Source organism: Photinus pyralis, unplaced genomic scaffold (assembly GCF_008802855.1).
Source record: "Photinus pyralis isolate 1611_PpyrPB1 unplaced genomic scaffold, Ppyr1.3 Ppyr1.4_LG1, whole genome shotgun sequence".
In the NCBI taxonomy this organism is placed as follows: Eukaryota; Metazoa; Arthropoda; class Insecta; order Coleoptera; family Lampyridae; genus Photinus; species Photinus pyralis.
In genome coordinates this window covers 30,024,581-30,043,307 of record NW_022170249.1, presented here as the reverse complement: position 1 = coordinate 30,043,307, position 18,727 = coordinate 30,024,581, and the positions used below count along the sequence as shown (strand labels likewise).

Here is an 18,727-nt window from a genome sequence, read left to right as displayed (position 1 = left end):
AAAACTCGTTAAGAACGAACCGTTGTGTTTGCTTTCCTATAACCCATAAACACAAAGATTAATCGTTGAAAAAACCAGAGAACATTTGCTTCACCGGAATTTTTCAAAAGGTCGCTACCTGATGGCGATTTCGGAAAGTAGGTCAAGGTGAAGGTAACCTGCCACGCGGCCGTGACCTTGGGGGTAGGTCAATGTGCGAGAGTATTCGTTTTCAATGTTATCAGTAACCCCATGTTTTGTGTTGTCATATTTGAACCTCAAGGCAGCAAAGATCAATTTCTTTGCGGTGCCACATTTTACTTCTAAAGTCACTAAACCCCTTTTTTATTTTGTTTTATTTTATTTTCAAGGGCATCAACGTTCAATGACCTCACTTTTGCCGCATCTTATTTAATTGTCAAGGCCAATGGCCCAATTTTTGTGGTGTCATATTTTATTTTCAACGTTTTCAAAGTTCAATGATTTTATTTTTTTCTGTCATTGTTTTTTCAAGGTCATCAGAGGTTAATGGCCCAATTGTTGCGAAGTCCAAATTTACTCACAAGGTCATCGAAAAGCAATAGCATCTTTTTTCCTGTTTCAAATTTCATTGTCACAGTCGAACGTGCAATTTTTTGTTGCCAAATTTAATTTTTGAAGTAATCCAATGTCAACACCCCCTTTTTAGGTGTCATTTTCAAGGTTATCAAGGGTCATTGGCCCCACTTCTATATCATTACATCCTTATTAAGTGTCTCATAATTTGTTAAATATCCATTAAGGGTGCGTGCGTCACATATTTCACTAAAAATAAAAAAAAATTTATGTCATTATTTGGATACATCAGTTTGAAAAGGAAACTATGAGTGATGCTGTTATTTCAAGTAGCGATTTAGTTAGATTAACAAGAGATACGTTTGCATAATTAAAGACGCTAGATGAGTATATTAGGCAAATTGGAATGACTAAGGCGAATATAAGACTAGTGCAAAAGATGATTAACAAAACAATTAATTAAAAAGTAAATGAAAGTTTGCTTAGGTTAGAACACAATTTATCTTTACTAAAATGTTTCTTTGTAAGAACTAAACTTTAGAAAAAAAAGGGTAGTGGAGCTAACGATACTTCTGGAACGCGAACACGTAAATTAGGTTGGTACACTTTAGATTCATGCTTTATTCACATAAACGGGTCATTGACCTTTAATGACCAAGGAGTAAAATGTGACACCGCAAAAAATGGGGTCGTTGATTTTTGGTAGTCTTGAGATTGAAATATGGCAACACAAAACACGAGGTCATTGACCTCTGATGGCCTTGAAAACGACTGCACCATGACCTACTCTCCAAGGTCATCGCTACGTGGCAAGTAGAAGGTCACCGGTACATGGGAGGTAAGATTCATCTTGACCTACTCTCCAAGACACCACCAGGTGGTTAGCGAGCTTGAACCGGTCCAGGTTCTAAATTGTATATCTACTCACCTGCAGAAGGGTAGCAGTATCTGAGGTAAAGTTATTATATTTCTGTGAAATTAAAGGAAGTTGGAAGCTGAAAATTATCAAGGAAAATTGGATCCCTTTGTGGTGCATGTACTTTTACCATTTATAAACCCATTCAATTGGATTTGAAAGAAAAACCAGTTTCTCATTTAAAGTAGTTCAAGCAAGAAAATCTCCAAACTCATGAGTCTATTGTGATTACTGATTATATTTATAAGGTAATTTGTGTATAAAAAATTGTTCCGTATGTTGTCGTTAGGTTTGGCATTAACTTAGGGGTGATTCACAATGACCGTGGCCACGAAAATGTATCTAGTTAGGTTGAATTTACTAGTCAAAACCATAAAGAGGAAAACTTGTTAAACGTTTGTAGATGGTTGCTACCGCAATTTAAAATAAATAATAATTTCCAGAGAATGCTAACAAATTCTATTGGAACAGTATGCACGGCCGCTAGGGCGTAGGTTCTTAGCATAGATAAAAATGAGATAAGGGCGCCAGGGTCTTTAATCACTGTCACCAATTCAGTACTGCTTACCTGACCCAGGATAAGTCCATTAAAATCTCTAGTAATAAATAGATAAATAAATTACGCGGTGCTAAGATAGTAGTATTCTATTAAATTAACTTCGATACGATTCGAATACAGAATTAAATTAAAACAATAAGTACGTGAAATTGAGTTGAATATTTGATTTAACAAATTGACGCAAATGGAAATCTACGAATTCTGGAATAACTATAATAATTGTGGGTACTTATTTTAATTATGGTACCTGTGATAAAACCAAAAAAAACTGCAATAATTGTGCCGACGGAAGGGCCGTAGGTGTGAGTCGGGAGCGCTCGCAACCCGGTTCCCCAAACCAAGTTTTAAAATTAATAACTAAAATACTGTAATGCTGACTTGGTTTGACGATACCGCCTAAGGGAACACCCTAAATATACACGCAACCTTATAACGCGTTCAAGTAACTTTTGGAGCGACCTCGTAGATTCCCTGACAGAATTTTACTTCAAAATTTGACTCTAATTAGTGATAATAACTTAATAAAAAAAATGTATTCGTTCGATATAAGAAAGTTAAAGTTGATATTCGATGTTCGATAGTAAACGGAAATTCGGCGACTCCAATAGTTGGTGATAATAAATATAAAAGAGAGCTGACCTTAACTGAAGCTTAGCTTATCTTTGGGACGACAGCGGCCATTTTGATAAATTGGTAAAGGTGATAATGATAATCTTCTTGGCGTGCGGCATTTCCTGGGCAATTATCTTCAAGTAGAAACGGTGATAGGGTACGTCTAATTTTCGGACGAACTCCTTTATATACGATTCCAAATCAAAAGTAGGCGAAATCCCAAAATGGGAAAGAAAACGGAAAAATAAACAGGCCTAAAATAGTTATTGACGATAAAACCGCGTAATACAATAGAAATAATACCTGAGATAACGGGCGGCCTGCAGATATAAGTTGCTGTTTAAATCAATTAATTCTTGAGTTATCAAGTCTTCTAAGACAATGCTAATTAGATACTTCTAACTACCTTTACTAAGGATAACTCAATTACTTTTATATTCGCACTCGATTAATATCAAAATGGATGCAACAACGACCAAGTGCGAAGCAACAATACCCAATTATTCCAATAATAGCGATCGGCGTTATCATTTATCGCCTTAAATTTTACTTTAAAACCTTAAACGACATCTAACAAATTTTGTATAAAGCCAGGTACTAAAATGCTATAGGAAATTGAAATTTGAACTGTAACATGGTCCTATTAAATGGATCTACATGCAAAGACCAATCTTATGTTAGCCATTAAGTTGTTTTCCCAAGAAAATTACGTGACTAGTTGTTGGCGAAAAGAATGAAGGGGCGTTCGTACAAAATAAAATATTAACGTAAAAGGGTGACAAATGACCACCGCTGACAGAGTACACACATGTGAAAAGTTCAGATTTCTTATTACGATTAAACATTTAATATCAAAGGTACAATAAATCATTTACAAATCCTATTTTAATTTATACACCGTGGGTTACTAAAGTATTGCGTTATTTATTAGACTAATTCTCGTTAATTTCACCCTGGCATGCACCCGCATAAATTGCTCAAAATAAAGAAAACGCCGATTACGAACATTCTTAACAGGTATCCCATAAATTTTCAAATGCTCTGCATTTCTTAGTCTGTGAAACCCTTCATGAAATTCATAAATAATGTCGGTTCATGTAAAGCGTACAATTTTGTGGGATATATGGCGAATTTGCAACTGACAGTTTAATTACCATTTAAATGTGATAGTGCTAATTGAAAGTAACAAAGAGTAGTTTACGGCGTTCTGGGACTTACACGTTAGATGAACTAAGAAATGTAACTTTTTGAATGTAATTATGGTAATGAAGTTCCAAATCAAAATCAAGCACTAGAAACGAACTCGGCCTACTAATGTTAGCAGTCATTATTCCACGGTTTGGTTAATGTAATATAAATTACATTTTATATTTGACCATAATATTCATAGGGCATATGATTTACTACTTAAATTACACATTAAAAGATTAAATTATATGTGATGCCAAGTTTGACCGTTTGTTCGATTTGTATAATGACAGAAACTCGGAAACTTTTCGTAATTATGATCGGTAAAGACCCCTTACCGATTGCACGCCATTATACTTATATGTGTGAAAGCAGAAAACAAATTTTCAGTACGACACACGCGGTCGGTTCATTTAGGGAGCGCGTCCATGCCCGCAATTAAAATTTTTAAATAAGCAAGATCCAATCTTGTTATTTATGTCGTCCAAACATTTGCAGCAATTTTTCAGCTCGTGTTTTCCGTTTGAGAATAATTCCCACTTCCCCGACGAAACAGTTTATTTTATCTTCAACGTTATAACAGAAAAATGTATTACTGGACCAATTGTGGTTCCCCTATTAGGATTTTTAAACTTTATTTTACAAATTTATTTATGGGATAACTGCTATTAAAATAATAGGTTCATAAGACTCACTTCGAAGACTTACATCTCGAAATAGGTGGCACAAGTGGATAACGTATCACATAAATATTCATTATAAGTTACGTTACTCACAACTCTCAGTAATACTACAATTGAAATTCCCCAAACTCTTAATCAATAATGATCGATTAAATTGATTACTGCATCTAAAAACAACGTCCCACAAAATAATAAATTGATATCTCGGACCAAAAATTAGCACGTATAGGGCCAAATCCAAGTAAAATATATAAGACAACTCTTACCTTGCATAAAGTTAGCTGTCGACGCCAAGAAGTGAGCTCAGTTCTCGCATCCAAACCTGTAAAAAATCAAAAGAAAACTTCCCAAGACACAGGGTATATAATTAGTTGAGTAATGCCTGAAGGGCCTCGCTCTACTCGTAATCTTAATGCGCCAGCCGCTTTAGAAGGAAGTGGTGGTTTCCAACAACATTCGCGTTTCAAACCCGATCATAACTTAACCGAGATTGCAAAGATAATGAATATGTACTGATGTTCACAAATTATTTAAATGCTTTCGCACATAACCCAGAAGGGGTAAAATTGTACAATCGCAATAAAACTTCCCAAGACACCGGGTAGGCGCTCTTGTTAATTAATACTCGAACAAAGCATATTCGAAATTCAATACAGGTGTATTAATGCACGTTACATTTCAAATTTAAACCATCGAACGTTCAAAAAAGCATTTAAATTTGATGTTACTTTCAGTTATCAACTTATTAAATCCGGATATTGAAAGAAAAATACTTTTGATTTACATACAATGCTCTACGTATTTGAAAGGAATTAAAAGTTTCGATATCCATAGCTTTCCCGAGATGTGAGGCCGAAGCAGTTGAAACTGCAGACATTTACCGTAACGCGTTTATTTATTTTCTTTTCGATTGACAGAGCTTTAAAAGAACCCAACTTTACTAGAATCGGCGAAAACTTTTCTCGTAACGTATAACAATAGCCAAAAAATATTGTTTTATCTTAAACTTTCTTTGTTTGGTATAATGTGTGCTTCCTTTAAAGTATTTTGCCTTTTTGTTTTGATTGTTTTTATCTCTTTAATGCGTATAACTGTAATCCGTCTTTTATTTCCAGTGTCAGTAACGGATCTTCAGGTTGTTTCTGGAGACCCCGCGTATCTTCCTTGCGATATCGCTACGTCTGTGCCAAACGATCATGTGCTCTTAGTCTTATGGTATAAAGAGGACTTGGGAACTCCAATTTACAGGTATGTTTCTCATTTTTCTGTACATATAAAATACGAGACAAGTGGTTCACTCGAAACGGTCCCAAAGGCGCGAATAGCTGGTCTGTACGCAAAAAAATATATACAGGGTGCAGTTATGCATTCCGAGAACACCTAAATTCCAAATTAACATTACGTTTACCGAGAGATTTAATTGTACACTCTAAAATATTGGTATTCGGCTACTGCCACATGAACGAGAGTAATTTCATATTCGAGGAAAAGCGTTACAAAGGTATCAGAGGTAAACTACATCAAAGCTCCTAACTATAAATAGTGTAATTATACATCATCAAAATCAATTAGATGTATTATCAAAAATACTGCCTGTTAATGTTATGGTTATTTTAAATATAGAAAAGCGAGTAGAAAAGTATATGGTGCTTTATACATAACATTTTGTTGGCGTAATTAGTTCTGTATACGTTCATGTATGGAATAGTTATTATAAGTACTTAATGTATTAAATATCAGCACTGTGATATTAATTATTGGATCCATCCAAAACATAGGTACAGATTAAATATCTGATTTTAATTGTAAGGTATATGAAAAAGGGTATTTGAGTTTATTTGCATATAACTTTTAAACATTTAAATCTGAAACACCCAACTGAATTTATTCGAATAAAAATGTGCCAAATTCTTGACGGAACAGCTTCCTTGCGCTTTTGGAAGACTGATGCCTTCAAAAAATGGTAAGTGTATAGCGAAAACGTTTCTTTATTATTTTCCGTTGTAGAATAATAGTATTCAATAAAAAGTATGTTTCTATTTGAAAAAATTAAATTATCCTACACTTAAGGGACAGTTATGTGAAAATGTGCATAACATCATTAAATAGGTCGGTCGATATTAAGAATATTTTATATAAATCATGACAACTCAAAATTAATAAAATGGTTTTTACACTTAAACCTGTCCCTCCTTTTTTCTTTATATACGAATTCGGGTAATAAAAGAGATTCGTGCTTTTTCGTCAACATCTGTAACCGATTTAAGCGAAACCCTGGACACTAACGGTAAGTTCGTATATCCTTGATCGAATGATCGTAATTCGGACACACAGCTGATCATTTACGTAGGACACAGATTTATTCGACAAACTAGTAATGCTGAAAAGAAAGGAAGATGCCCAGGGACTACAAACAATGTATTACGCACATACGATCGATTGAAACGTATTGGTTAATAATATTTTCATTATTTTATAACGTTAATAATTCTAAAATCCGGTCCTGTCTCCAATTCTCTTTCACAGATTCGCAAAAAGACACTAACAAACTGGTGTTGCTTCTGATTCTTTTTTTCTATTCAATTTCTTGTTTATTGATTTAAATGAAGTACACTTCTTGTAATAAAAATCGTGAACATAGACAAAGGCGTTGATAATACACTGACTATGTTAAAAAACATTGAACTACACAACAAACTTCTTACATCTACTAAAATTAACCAAAAAGTCCCCTTTTCCTCGCTCATTTCTTACATTAACCAAAGTAATCCGCCCTTTCCTGTAGGTCATTTTCGAAAAAAAGAATTCCCGGCCCCCCGACTCGCCCAATGAATACGCGTTTTAGAAAAACTTTTGTTTACTACGAATATTCAGATTACATTAACTTTTACGAACAAACGAAAAAATTTCCAGACCGGATTTTAGTTAAATTGATTTTAAAATGCTACTTGAGTTGCGCATCTTTTCTATAAAAATCCGATTTTTCAATGTATGATCAAGCATATACATAAAAATATGACCTGGCAATATTCGGTCCTTTGGAATTTTACATCGAGAAACTTTTTTGCTGTAGTTTCTTTTACTTTCCATGATGAGCTGCTAGGATTTTATCGAAAACTCTAGGTGATTAGCAATAAACCCCCACTATAAATATTATAAAAGCTTAGTTGAAAATATCCAAAGAAAATTTTTGAAATATTTATGGTTAAAGCAGTTTGGGGCGTATCTCTGTCAAGGATTTGATCATGCAACATTATTAAATACCTTTAAAATGACATCTTGTGAATTTAGGAGAATTATAACTTGTCTTACTTTCTTATATAAATTACTAAACAATATTACTGATTGTCCTCAACTTTTAGCATGTATTAATTTTGGTGTGCCTAGGCTTAATAGTAGACAGCTTGATGCATTTTATGTCTCCCAATCTCGTACAAATTTACTACCAAGAGCTCCCGTCCATTTAATGTGCTCTAGATACAACCTTATCTCTGATTTAGTTGATATCCACAATGACTCTATAACTCACATCTTAGAATCTGCTAAGAATGTATTTGTACCTCATTAGTGTTTTTGATATTTTCAAATTTTTTTGTTTTTGTCAATTGTATTAAAATTAATTAGATTTAACTTACTTACTTACTTCATTTTTCTTAAGCATTATGGTTAGCATGTTATAGCTTATGAAGGTTTTGCCCTGTTATTGGCCTTATGCTGTTGGGTAAATATATGTTACTATTATTATTATTATTATAAATTGGTTTTGCACCTATGATGACAGTCTCAAAAACCTCGAAATAACTGTCCTCCCTGTTTATCACATGCACATTTGATAAACGCATGTGTATGATTCAAAGATGATAAATTATTTTTCTGGGGTCACATGGATTTTGATCAAAATATATGTCAAAATCGTTATTTATGCACCAAGATCGTTGGGAGAAAGACCAAGAGCATTATCTCAACGACCAATTAAGATATGATTTGATGCACTATAAAATGTATTATGTAATTTTAAAACAAATTGTCGTTAAAAGTGATAGTAATACTGAGGATCCTTCGATATTTCGTTGCATCGGTTTATTAGACTAGTTTTCTTGGCATTTTGTTTTGTAGGTGCAAGGATCTCCTTTTAAATGTTTGCTTGTAAGTAAACAAATTGGGGTACATTTTGCAGAAAGATATCTGATGGGGGTACAATAATCGCAATGCTTAAAGTAACCAAACCTTGCAAAGAATAGAAGACAAACATACTTGTCTTGATTGCAGTAGATGTAAAAACCCCTCTAGCGACAGCTATGAATATCTTAATTTAGGAAAATATTGACCATTTCTATACATATCAGGGACCCGTTTTAATGATACGATTGTCCAAAACTTGAGCTACTTCCCTGGGGTCGACTTTGAATTATTGCCGAGTTTAATATTATACATTGCGTTTAACGTGTATGCTTCAGCGCATAGAGTCTGTTAAGTTTAACGCGATAAACTAAGTGAACGATGCAGAAGCACGAGACAAATTTGGAAACTAACTAATACCCCACGTACATGTAGTGTCCCAACTAAGGTAAGAAGTTCGTGAAACTCGCGGTGTATCCATATCAACCTCAAACAAGAAATTGCTTTTAATAAAATAGCGTGGAGAATATCAAGCGAGTTGAAAAATCTCAGATTTGCCTTCATTACTTCTGCTCTCTGATATTACTCTCGCGAAATATCTAAAACAACGAATAATATTTTTATTTAGGTCATAACTATTAAGTAAAGCTAAAGTAGATCAATAAAAGTTTTAGCCCTCTTTTTTCCAGAGAAGGTCTGAAAATTTATTATCCGGGAAGTCGCGTCTATTTTAAACTTTTCCTCGAGGATGTTGACATTTCATTCCATTTTACTCATTTCTAAACACAGACAAAGCAAAGGAGCCCTTACAGCGAAAATATATAAAACGTTGGCAGTAATCTTGTAAAAAATATGAAAAAATGTCGACGTCAATAGTCTTTCGCTGACTTAAACACATTACATTCTCTGTTTACAGTGTGGATGGAAGAGAGCGGGATTTCGGCCTTGCAGAGCGGTGGTCCGATGAAAATGTGTTTGCAAACAGAGCCTACTTTATGCCCGAGAAGCAACCGGCAGAACTGGGTGTTGACCACATCCGGGAGTCCGACCAGGGTGTATATCGATGTAGGGTGGATTTTAAAATTGCCCAAACACGAAATAGTAAAGTTAATCTCACCGTAATCGGTAAGTTTATCATAAACAGATTAATTAATTTTGCGCTGAAGAGTGGAAAGTTTGACTTTATTACCATCAGTTCATATAAAATACAATGGTGAAATTAGCAACAGTTGACGTTTAGTCTGCAGAGCAGAGTCGTTCCATAACAAGATAATTAATTTCAATACGAAACGCAGGAAGTAATCTGATTAAATTACCATGCTTAATGATAGTGTACATGATAATTAAGATTAAATTGAAGTTTTTAATTAGTAATATTAGTCAAAATTGCCAGCATGAACTAAGATATAGCGTTTAATAAATCATTAAAGGACACCCTGATGTAGTTTTATGTGCATATTAATAAAATTAGAAAAATCTTCACGTATGAGAAAATTAAATTCACTTTGACTACATTGATTTTTTTGTTTTGCTCTCGCTTGATGTTAGGTAAAGGCAGTTGAAATTTTATTTCCGACATTCACGTTATTGAGTTTTATTTTTATGTTTTGTACATTAAATAAAAACTAATTTAATTTTTTAAGAAACCATTTAAATTAAGTTCTGAATCAAATAGAAAATAGAAATTTAATTTACCTACATTACAAAAAAAGGAGAAAAAATAACGTTAACTACGTTTGTGGTTTTAATTCGGTTACTGATTTTGCACTGATTTTGATGGAAATTCCGGATTTAAAAAAAAGGTTTTCTGGGAAATTCCTCTGCGCGGCGGTGGAGCATGCACATTGTTGTGTGCTTTCAAAGAAAATTCGTAGCTGATCGATCGTAAACGGCGCCGAACTTAGAGGGATAGTGTTTTATTTACTTTATTAACACTGCAGGTTCAACTTCCACTAACTTTCTAATGACAACCCTTGTTTCAAAGTATCCCCTTTGTTTTACTATTACAGTCGAGGTTTCGACTAGCTGAAAAAATATTGTCGACGGTGGTTAGGGTGACATACGCGAAACAGAGCAAATTTGGAGAACTGTAACGTCTGTTCGAATTGGACTTCCTCGAAAGGCTTTGCCTTATTATGAATGTGAACGCAAAGTTCGTTAAGGGTAAGTTTTTATAAGCAAATATTCGAGACATCTAATGTTGAATGTTGCAAGTTCGAGAAAGACTGCCACGGCATGGTACTCGACTACACACTTCCTTCCACCTCCCCCCCAGTCATTTTAAATTGTGACATACCTTTTGAGTTTGTCGTATCGAAATTTGTCATATTTTTTATAATTTTGTTTTCATGTTTTTTTTTTCTAAACGGAAAAACTACAAAACTTCCATCTTTAGCTTTAGGGTGTGGACTTTTTTGGAGGAAATAAACCCCTGCATGTTTGGCAAATTTTCAACTCAAATGTTTAAGTATTCATTTAGGTGATAGTACGCTTTTTCTACTAGAAATTGTTTTAATGCAAATCTAAATTTTTTGTAGGTTTTAATGGCCTTAATATTTGGCGGTAGTGCATTAAAAATTTGACACGTTCGAAACGTTAAATTTTTTTGAAACAATGATGATCTGTGTTTGCCAGGGTTTAAGTACATCTTCTGTCGAGTGTTGTAAACATGTTCAGGATTTAAAAAAAACGATTTCTTTCTAAACCCTAAGCAACATATCTCCAGAATGTAGGTGTCTATTACCGTCAATATCCTTAATTCTTTGAAAATCGGTCTGCACGACGTATTGAAAGGTGAAGAGCATATAATTCTAATAGCGCGTTTTTGCAGAACAAGTATGCGCTGAACGTGAGTACTGCCACCCCAAGTACATATATTGTACCGAATATGAGAGTGAAAGTTGGCATGGTACAAAGTCAGTAACGTTGATTTGTTGCATAGCTTCTTAAGAACGCTTAAAGAATAGCAACAGTTTCTAAGTGACATGAGTATGTGAGAATACAAGAAAAAAACAGCAGTATGCTATTGTGTAAATAAAACAATTCTTAATCAGCCAAAAAGTCAATCGCTTAAATGAGGAAGGTCTGCCCACTAAGCGTTCACCAATTGACCTTACAAAACTAATTAAACGGCTTAACGAAAGGAACCGTTTTCTTCCCAAATACAGCCCCGCTTCTGTATGTGCCCCTTAATCGAATGTCTGTTGAGTTGCGGGCATGGTGGGAGTGTAACTGGTTCTCCCCAGGCAGAAGCATGTCGTCATTATGACGCCATATAAAGGTGATTTACGGTCATCGACGTCTTATGACCTGTGTACGACGTCGTGTAAAGGTACCATTTTCGTGTATCTTATGGCGTCACAGAAAAACGTCATGCGTTCGTCAGAACGACGTTGAAAATTGCAATTATTTTTCATATCAATAGAATTTCGTGGTACCTCAAAACTCAAACATATTACTACATACATACTACCATACAATGCTAATTGTATTTAATGCTAAAGCAATTACTACCATAAACATGATACACCTATGACAGACAACTACCACATCCTTTGTGCTTAGTGCGCAGGTGCGTTCTGAAGTTGAACCTGTGATCTCTCGAATGTCGAATACGTCTAAAAGTGGCGGTTATTTTTTTGCTTTTGACTATTATAATTGAAATCGTATAAACAAAGACGTGCAATTTGACCAGATACATTAGAGAGTCTCTGAATTTGACTGACTGACTGAGCTTCGAAGGTATTATTAACAGGTAAGGCAAATTTTGAACTTACTCAACTTTGAGGTTATTATTGTGCATGTGCATGTTTCTGTTAGAATAAATGGCGTACGTTGGTATCGAATTTGAAAGCGATGGCGAAAATGATGCGGGGGAGATCGCGATTGTAAATAAAGTTTGGCTCACGCCAATGAAACGGAGAGTTCATTGGCCGTCCTATAGTCAACCCACAAAATTTGAAAGTGCACTACGCAGTGGAGAGGAACCTGGCGATACCTGGATGTTATACCCGGTTAAGAGGATCTTTTTTGAAACAGGTAGAATTTTTTGTTAATCCAAACCACAACTAAAGTGAAAAAGCAAAGTGTTACTACCTGTGTATTGGAATTGTACACATGACTCACCTCGTTTAAACAAATGTATTTATTTTACTCTTTATTTTAGACAATCTTCTTAAAGCACGACAGAAATTGAAAACTGCCGAAGTTACCTCCGATGTGCAGTCGGACACTGAATTCAGTGAAAAACGTAAAAGAGTTCCGCCTCCACGACTGTCTTACGATAGCGAAGAGGAGAGCGTTGCAACATTACCTCGGCCTCCAAGATTTTCGCTGGATAAAGGTGAGCAATTAGTTACTGTTTTTTTGTGATTTTGAGCTACTGTTGCTTATAGTTAATCAACAAAGTTCAAGACAAAGTTACTCACAACCAGAACCTCGGAGTAGTCCATCCACCCATGTCAATAAGAAAAATTGTTTCCGAACAATACCCTCTAGTCCATCATCATGTGCTGATGCCATCCCCTCTAGTCCATCATCATGTGCTGATGCCATCAACAGACAAAGACTTCCAACAAGATCCCCACTTGCGGTACGTGGCGAAGAACGTGAAAATTTAGGTAAGTTTTTTTTATTCATAATATTAGTTGCAGGTACATATTTCGTATATTATTTCAGATTCTAAGGTAGTCGTACCCTTACTATTACATATCAAGGAACAGAATAACCAAATTCTGTCATGGATAAAAAAACAAAGTAATACAACCGTTGTTCATGGCACTTTACCCGATGATATTCCTGTAAAATTTCCTTTATGCTCAATTGATTCATTAACCGTATTAGAATCATATTTGATGGATGATGGACATTTAGCAGAATTGGTAAGCCAGTCGCTTCAATAAAAGAAAATGCCACTACCTAGTGATTTTTTTCTAGGCAGCATATTTCTCGTCATTAGGCGGACGTGACATTGGATCTAAAACGAACATTATTTTAAAAAATATTTTCAACAATGAGCTTGCCCAGCTGTATAGTTTCTATGGGTCAAGGGGAAATAAAAAGGCATTCAACGATTTGCGTGTAAAAACCGTTATTATTCGTAAGTTAATATTGAAAGTGATTTTAAATCATTAATATGTACTGTTAAAGGGGCTGTTCAATTAACGACTTCCAACACAACAGCTGAAGAAATTTCTGCCCATATAAAGGTTTGGCTAAAACATGCCCCGCAACGACTTTCCAATTCCCTACAACCTAAGAAGAACTGTAACCAAGGAATTTAGATAAGTGCAATTACTTTAATCATAGTTCTTTTTTTTTATATATTTTACTTTTGTTATTAATGTGTACCATGTCGCAGAGAAGTTCCTATAAAACTAAAGAAATTGTAGGCACACGACAAATATATAGAAGAGTCCAGAAAGCCTTACAGAGGCTAAATGAAAATAAAGAAACTATTTGTCCTGTTAATCGTAATAACTTGGCAAACACAAATATCATAGAACATAGTCCGCTAAATCTTTTGCATGATAGAAGTGATGAAAATGATTCTTCCAGTATCTGTTCTCAGTCTTCTCAAAATTGTGATATACAAATTTGTCCACCTATTGAAATTGAGTTAATTTCTGAAAATATTGACGAGCACATGGAAAGTACGCCACCTGAAACTTTATGTACCAATCCTAACGAAAACGATGACAACTTGGCAATTAAGCTGCGGTCATGGGCCACAGTTGGCAAAGTGCCTCATTCAAGTGTTACATCTCTTTTAGGCATTTTACATCCATTACATCCTCAATTGCCATTATGTAGTAAAACCTTGTTAAAAACGCCTGTAACTCTTAATACTCTGCCATTAGATACTGGTGAATATTATCATTTTGGATTGACAAAAACATTACATAATTTAATACTAGATGGTGCTAGATTTGACAACAATACTATTTTACTATCATTTAATATAGACGGACTCCCACTGTATCGAAGCACAAATACACAAATTTGGCCCATTTTATGTTTAACTAAAAGTAGTAGTAGCATAATTTCACCATTCCCTATAGGAATTTTTCTCGGCGATTCTAAACCTAAACCGCTAGACACATATTTGAAGAACTTTATTGAGGAGCTTTCATTGTTAATTACAAATGGATTAAATTTATTTGATGTGACTTATAAAATCAAAATTCACAGTTTTATTTGTGATGCTCCTGCGCGAGCATTTATAAAGTGCATAAAATCTCACGGTGGCTACTCATGTTGTGAACGATGTATGGAAAGTGGAGATTATGTGAATGGAAAAGTTGTTTACAAAGGAATAAATGCAACACGCAGAACAGACAAATCGTTTGTTTTACAAAGTGATGAAGATCATCATTTAGGGATGTCTCCACTACTAAAACTTTCTGTTGGTATGGTGTCACAATTTCCGATAGACTATTTACACAATATCTGCTTAGGTGTAATGAGAAAGTTATTACACACATGGATAAGTGGCAATTTAAAGGTTCGCTTAAATTCTCAATTAGTTACTACTTTATCTCAAAAGCTAATTCTCATAAAACTGCATATTCCAACAGAAATAAACAGGAAACCTAGGAGTTTATCGGACCTATCAAGATGGAAAGGAACTGAATTTCGATCATTCTTGCTTTATTATGGACCACTAATATTGGCAAATACTATTGACTTAGGTGCATATGAACATTTTCTTTTGCTCCATGTTGCTATATCTATAGCCGTGTCTCCATATCTCCTTGCAATACATAATTCCACCGTTGTTTCAGAACTTTTGAACATGTTTGTAAAACATGTTGAGCAGATATATGGCATAGAATATTATGTCTATAATGTACATTATCTTTCACATGTGTCCGACGATATTCAGTCTTATGGTTGTTTAGATAATTACTCCGCATTCCCATTTGAGAATTATCTAGGTCAACTTAAACAGTTAGTAAGAACCCCGAACAGACCACTAGCTCAACTTTGTAGGCGTTTACATGAAATGTCATTCAATAATATTTCTAAACCTATTGTTAACCCTGATATTGTATATAAATTTGAACATTTTAACGGTCCTCTCCCCCCTACATCTGTTATTAACGATAATTACAGACAATATAAAAAAATACATTGGAAAGATATAACAATTTCTGTTAAATCACACTCCATCGCTGATTGTTATTGCTTAACAAAGCAGAAAACAGTTGTACAAATAGAAAATATTTTAGCATGCATCAATCGAAAGAATACTTTTTTTATTGTTAGTGAATTTGAAGAATATGATTCACTGTATCACTATCCCATTAATTCAAAACAGTTGTATATATACAAAATGAAAAATTTGTCGACCAATATGAAAATAATTTCTCATATTGACATACAAGCAAAGTGCATTGTCATTCCATCATTTGCAGCCGATTACTGGGTATCATTTCCATTACTTCATTCGTATTTCCTGTGACACTGTACACATTTTATACATTTTGATTATACATTGTATTGAATTTTTTTTAAATAAATTTTTTCATGCCTAATTTTTAATGAAGTATACGTGCAGACGGCAATAATATAAAAAGTGGTCAGAAATACGCGATATAGACGTCTAAATAACGTCAGAAGTACACGTCCAAAAGAAGTTTATACCACGTCACGTAAACATCCAAGAATGGTCCATATCACGTTAACATTGACGTCCAAAGTAGGTCACTTTGGACGTTTAAAATACGTTAAAAAATGACGTCGATGGCCTGTGACATGTTCACGTCATTTTCTCGCCGTCAAGACGTCATATTATTGGTTAAGTAGACGTCTTGGATTACGAATAAATGTCGTGATTACGACGTCATGCTTCTGCCTGGGATGTAGGCACAAGCCGCCTACTTTCACCCATCAACCTCATCGCAAGTCTTACTTCAAATCATCCATTTCACTGGCGGACTCTGTATATCCATTGATGCTCGCTTACTTTAAGAGCGAATATCTAGAAAACGGTGTATAGGAAGAAGAGTGCTCACAAAGGCAAAATGAATCGTCTGGATGAGACATATACCTACTGATGAGTCGAAACGAATATCTCGCAAACAAAGTTGCAAAGGGCAAATAGAACGGCTAGACGAGGCACATCTACTGATGATGCCAAAACTTTCAGTGCAAATATCTTCAGAACGAAGTGTCGTAGCAAAGTACCTACTCTAAAAGAGCGAAAAGATAGTCTCAACGAGATACATTTCCTGTGAAAACGTAATTGTGAATATCTCAAAAATGTTTGAGAAAAGTACCTACAAAGGAAAAAACAATATTTTCGTACTTCCGAGACTAAAGTGACAACTTCACTACATTATGACAAGTACTGAAGTGTCACTTTTTGTCCCGCCGGGATTAAATTTTACGAAAATCCCGGAAGGATGAAATTACTAACAAAGCAATTTCAGTAGGTTGTTCCACATTTTGTATGCGGCACTATTTCTTAAGGTGGTGTTTACATTGAAGAATTTGGAAATCACTCCCCGCACCGCCCGCAAGATTAGAATAGTGTCGCTATCCACCACAAGATTCCGCGACCTACCATATTCGAACGTAAAAATAAACAGATAAGGCGCAACTGTCGAGATAATAATATACCGAGGACGATCGCTGTAATTTGATATCTGTAATTTATAGAACTGGGTTTTTAGCATTTGTATTCAATTCATATTCAGCTTTCTCGGTTGCTGACGTTTACCGCGATTAATTTCGTTGTAATTAATTGTATTACCAAGTGCTTTATCTTCCCAAATAAGTAAAAATACCTATTTTCTCTAAAAATAATAAATTGACCTTGTACGAAATTGAATAGGGAATGTCAAAAATTGTCGCAATTTTCTTTGCACCATCGTTTAGGCATGCGCCGTCTTCGGTTAGGAAGTTTCGAAAAATTGGAAAGAATAGTTGTGTCTTTGCTACATCCTATATGAGTATCTAGGATGTAGCACCGAATTCTACTATTTGCGCTTAGATCTCAAAAATTTGAAAATGATATAAGTTCTTAGCGCACCTTAGCAAAAATTTGTAAATAAAGCTGTAAATAATTTGGTAAAAACATTTCGTTCAACAGTGCATTTATTTTAATAATTCCGGGCTGCGGCGTATTCCATTTCATGCTCGCGAGCAAATTTTTGTACTACCTACTAAAGTACTAACCATTTCATTTTTAAACCTTTATAATTAAATAAATGAGTTAGATTATAGACCTATAATTATAATTCATTGCAACCTCATGAAGGATATCTACGAACCGAAGAACTAGCGAAAATTTTGCAGGATTACATCAACCTTTGTATTATCTAAATCCAAGATTCTATTTCTAAATTGACTATCATGTCATTATAAAACAGTTATTAACGAACTCCTAGCGAGTTTATAATTTTGCGGTGTCTGTCCGTCCGTCCGTTAGCACGATAAGTCATAAACGAATGGACCGATTACGGTGAAATTTTGCAGGTGGATTCTTTATCAAATTTGTAGATCGGAGTTCATGAATTGGTATGTAGACCAAAAAATAAAGTAGGCCCTTTTGACACCTCCGTTAGTTATGAACCGAATTGCATGAAATTCAATATGCGCATAGCTTTAACCATACAAAACACAATTCCAAAAGTTGAGCCTAATCGATCAGCATGCACAGTGCCCTTTGCGCAGGGGCGGACTGGGTACTTACGGCCCAGGTGTAATTGCATAGGTTACCGGCCAATTTTTTGCTTCATTTTAAAGTATTCCTTTCTCGAAAATCAATTAGAATATAGTTTTTTTTAATTGCAGAAGAGAAACGTGTTAATAATTTATTAATGGTGCAAGAAACTAAATACAGCACATACTTATAAATAGTGCTAGGATTTTAATGACGTTAAAAATCAGCGAAAATGCAAAATAAAAAATGCAATTACGACAAAAATTTCGCAAAAAAGACAAAAATTTAAAAAGATGAGATTTTAAATAACAAATAAATTTATTGATGAAACTGAATAAGACGCAAAATTTCAGTGGTGGTTCATTTCCACTCTCTGCAGGCCAGTCGTAGAAACTAGGTATGTAAGGTACTGACTCACTTAGCGCATCCTAAAGAAATTTAATCCCTTT

At 34.6% G+C, this 18,727-nt stretch overlaps 2 protein-coding genes and 1 long non-coding RNA gene across 5 annotated transcripts; 2 read left to right on the top strand and 1 right to left on the bottom strand.

The window, feature by feature from the left end:
- Positions 1-2,721: 2,721 nt before the first annotated feature.
- On the bottom strand, positions 2,722-3,246 carry LOC116159376. The gene is made up of 2 exons (XR_004142971.1): positions 2,925-3,246; positions 2,722-2,875 (listed from the first exon to the last, which is right to left on the bottom strand). It is a non-coding gene; the product is annotated as an uncharacterized LOC116159376 (long non-coding RNA).
- A 1,624-nt stretch (positions 3,247-4,870) lies between these two features.
- Positions 4,871-9,791, top strand: LOC116159494. Its single transcript, XM_031472477.1, has 4 exons — positions 4,871-4,895; positions 5,608-5,740; positions 9,528-9,736; positions 9,778-9,791. The coding sequence occupies exons 1-4, from the start codon at positions 4,871-4,873 to the stop codon at positions 9,789-9,791; spliced, it is 381 nt and encodes a 126-aa protein (XP_031328337.1).
- A 2,514-nt stretch (positions 9,792-12,305) lies between these two features.
- Positions 12,306-16,146, top strand: LOC116160412. 3 transcript variants are annotated; one of them, XM_031473603.1, is made up of 7 exons: positions 12,306-12,365; positions 12,431-12,649; positions 12,777-12,953; positions 13,006-13,230; positions 13,289-13,491; positions 13,547-13,709; positions 13,760-16,146. In XM_031473603.1, exons 2-7 carry the CDS (start codon positions 12,436-12,438, stop codon positions 13,891-13,893), a joined length of 1,116 nt encoding a protein of 371 aa, XP_031329463.1. In that variant the 5' UTR covers positions 12,306-12,365; positions 12,431-12,435; the 3' UTR covers positions 13,894-16,146. The 3 variants fall into 3 exon arrangements, with proteins under 3 accessions (XP_031329463.1, XP_031329464.1, XP_031329462.1); XM_031473604.1 differs by having other exon boundaries at positions 12,340-12,649; positions 12,792-12,953; XM_031473602.1 differs by having other exon boundaries at positions 12,340-12,649.
- Positions 16,147-18,727: the final 2,581 nt, after the last annotated feature.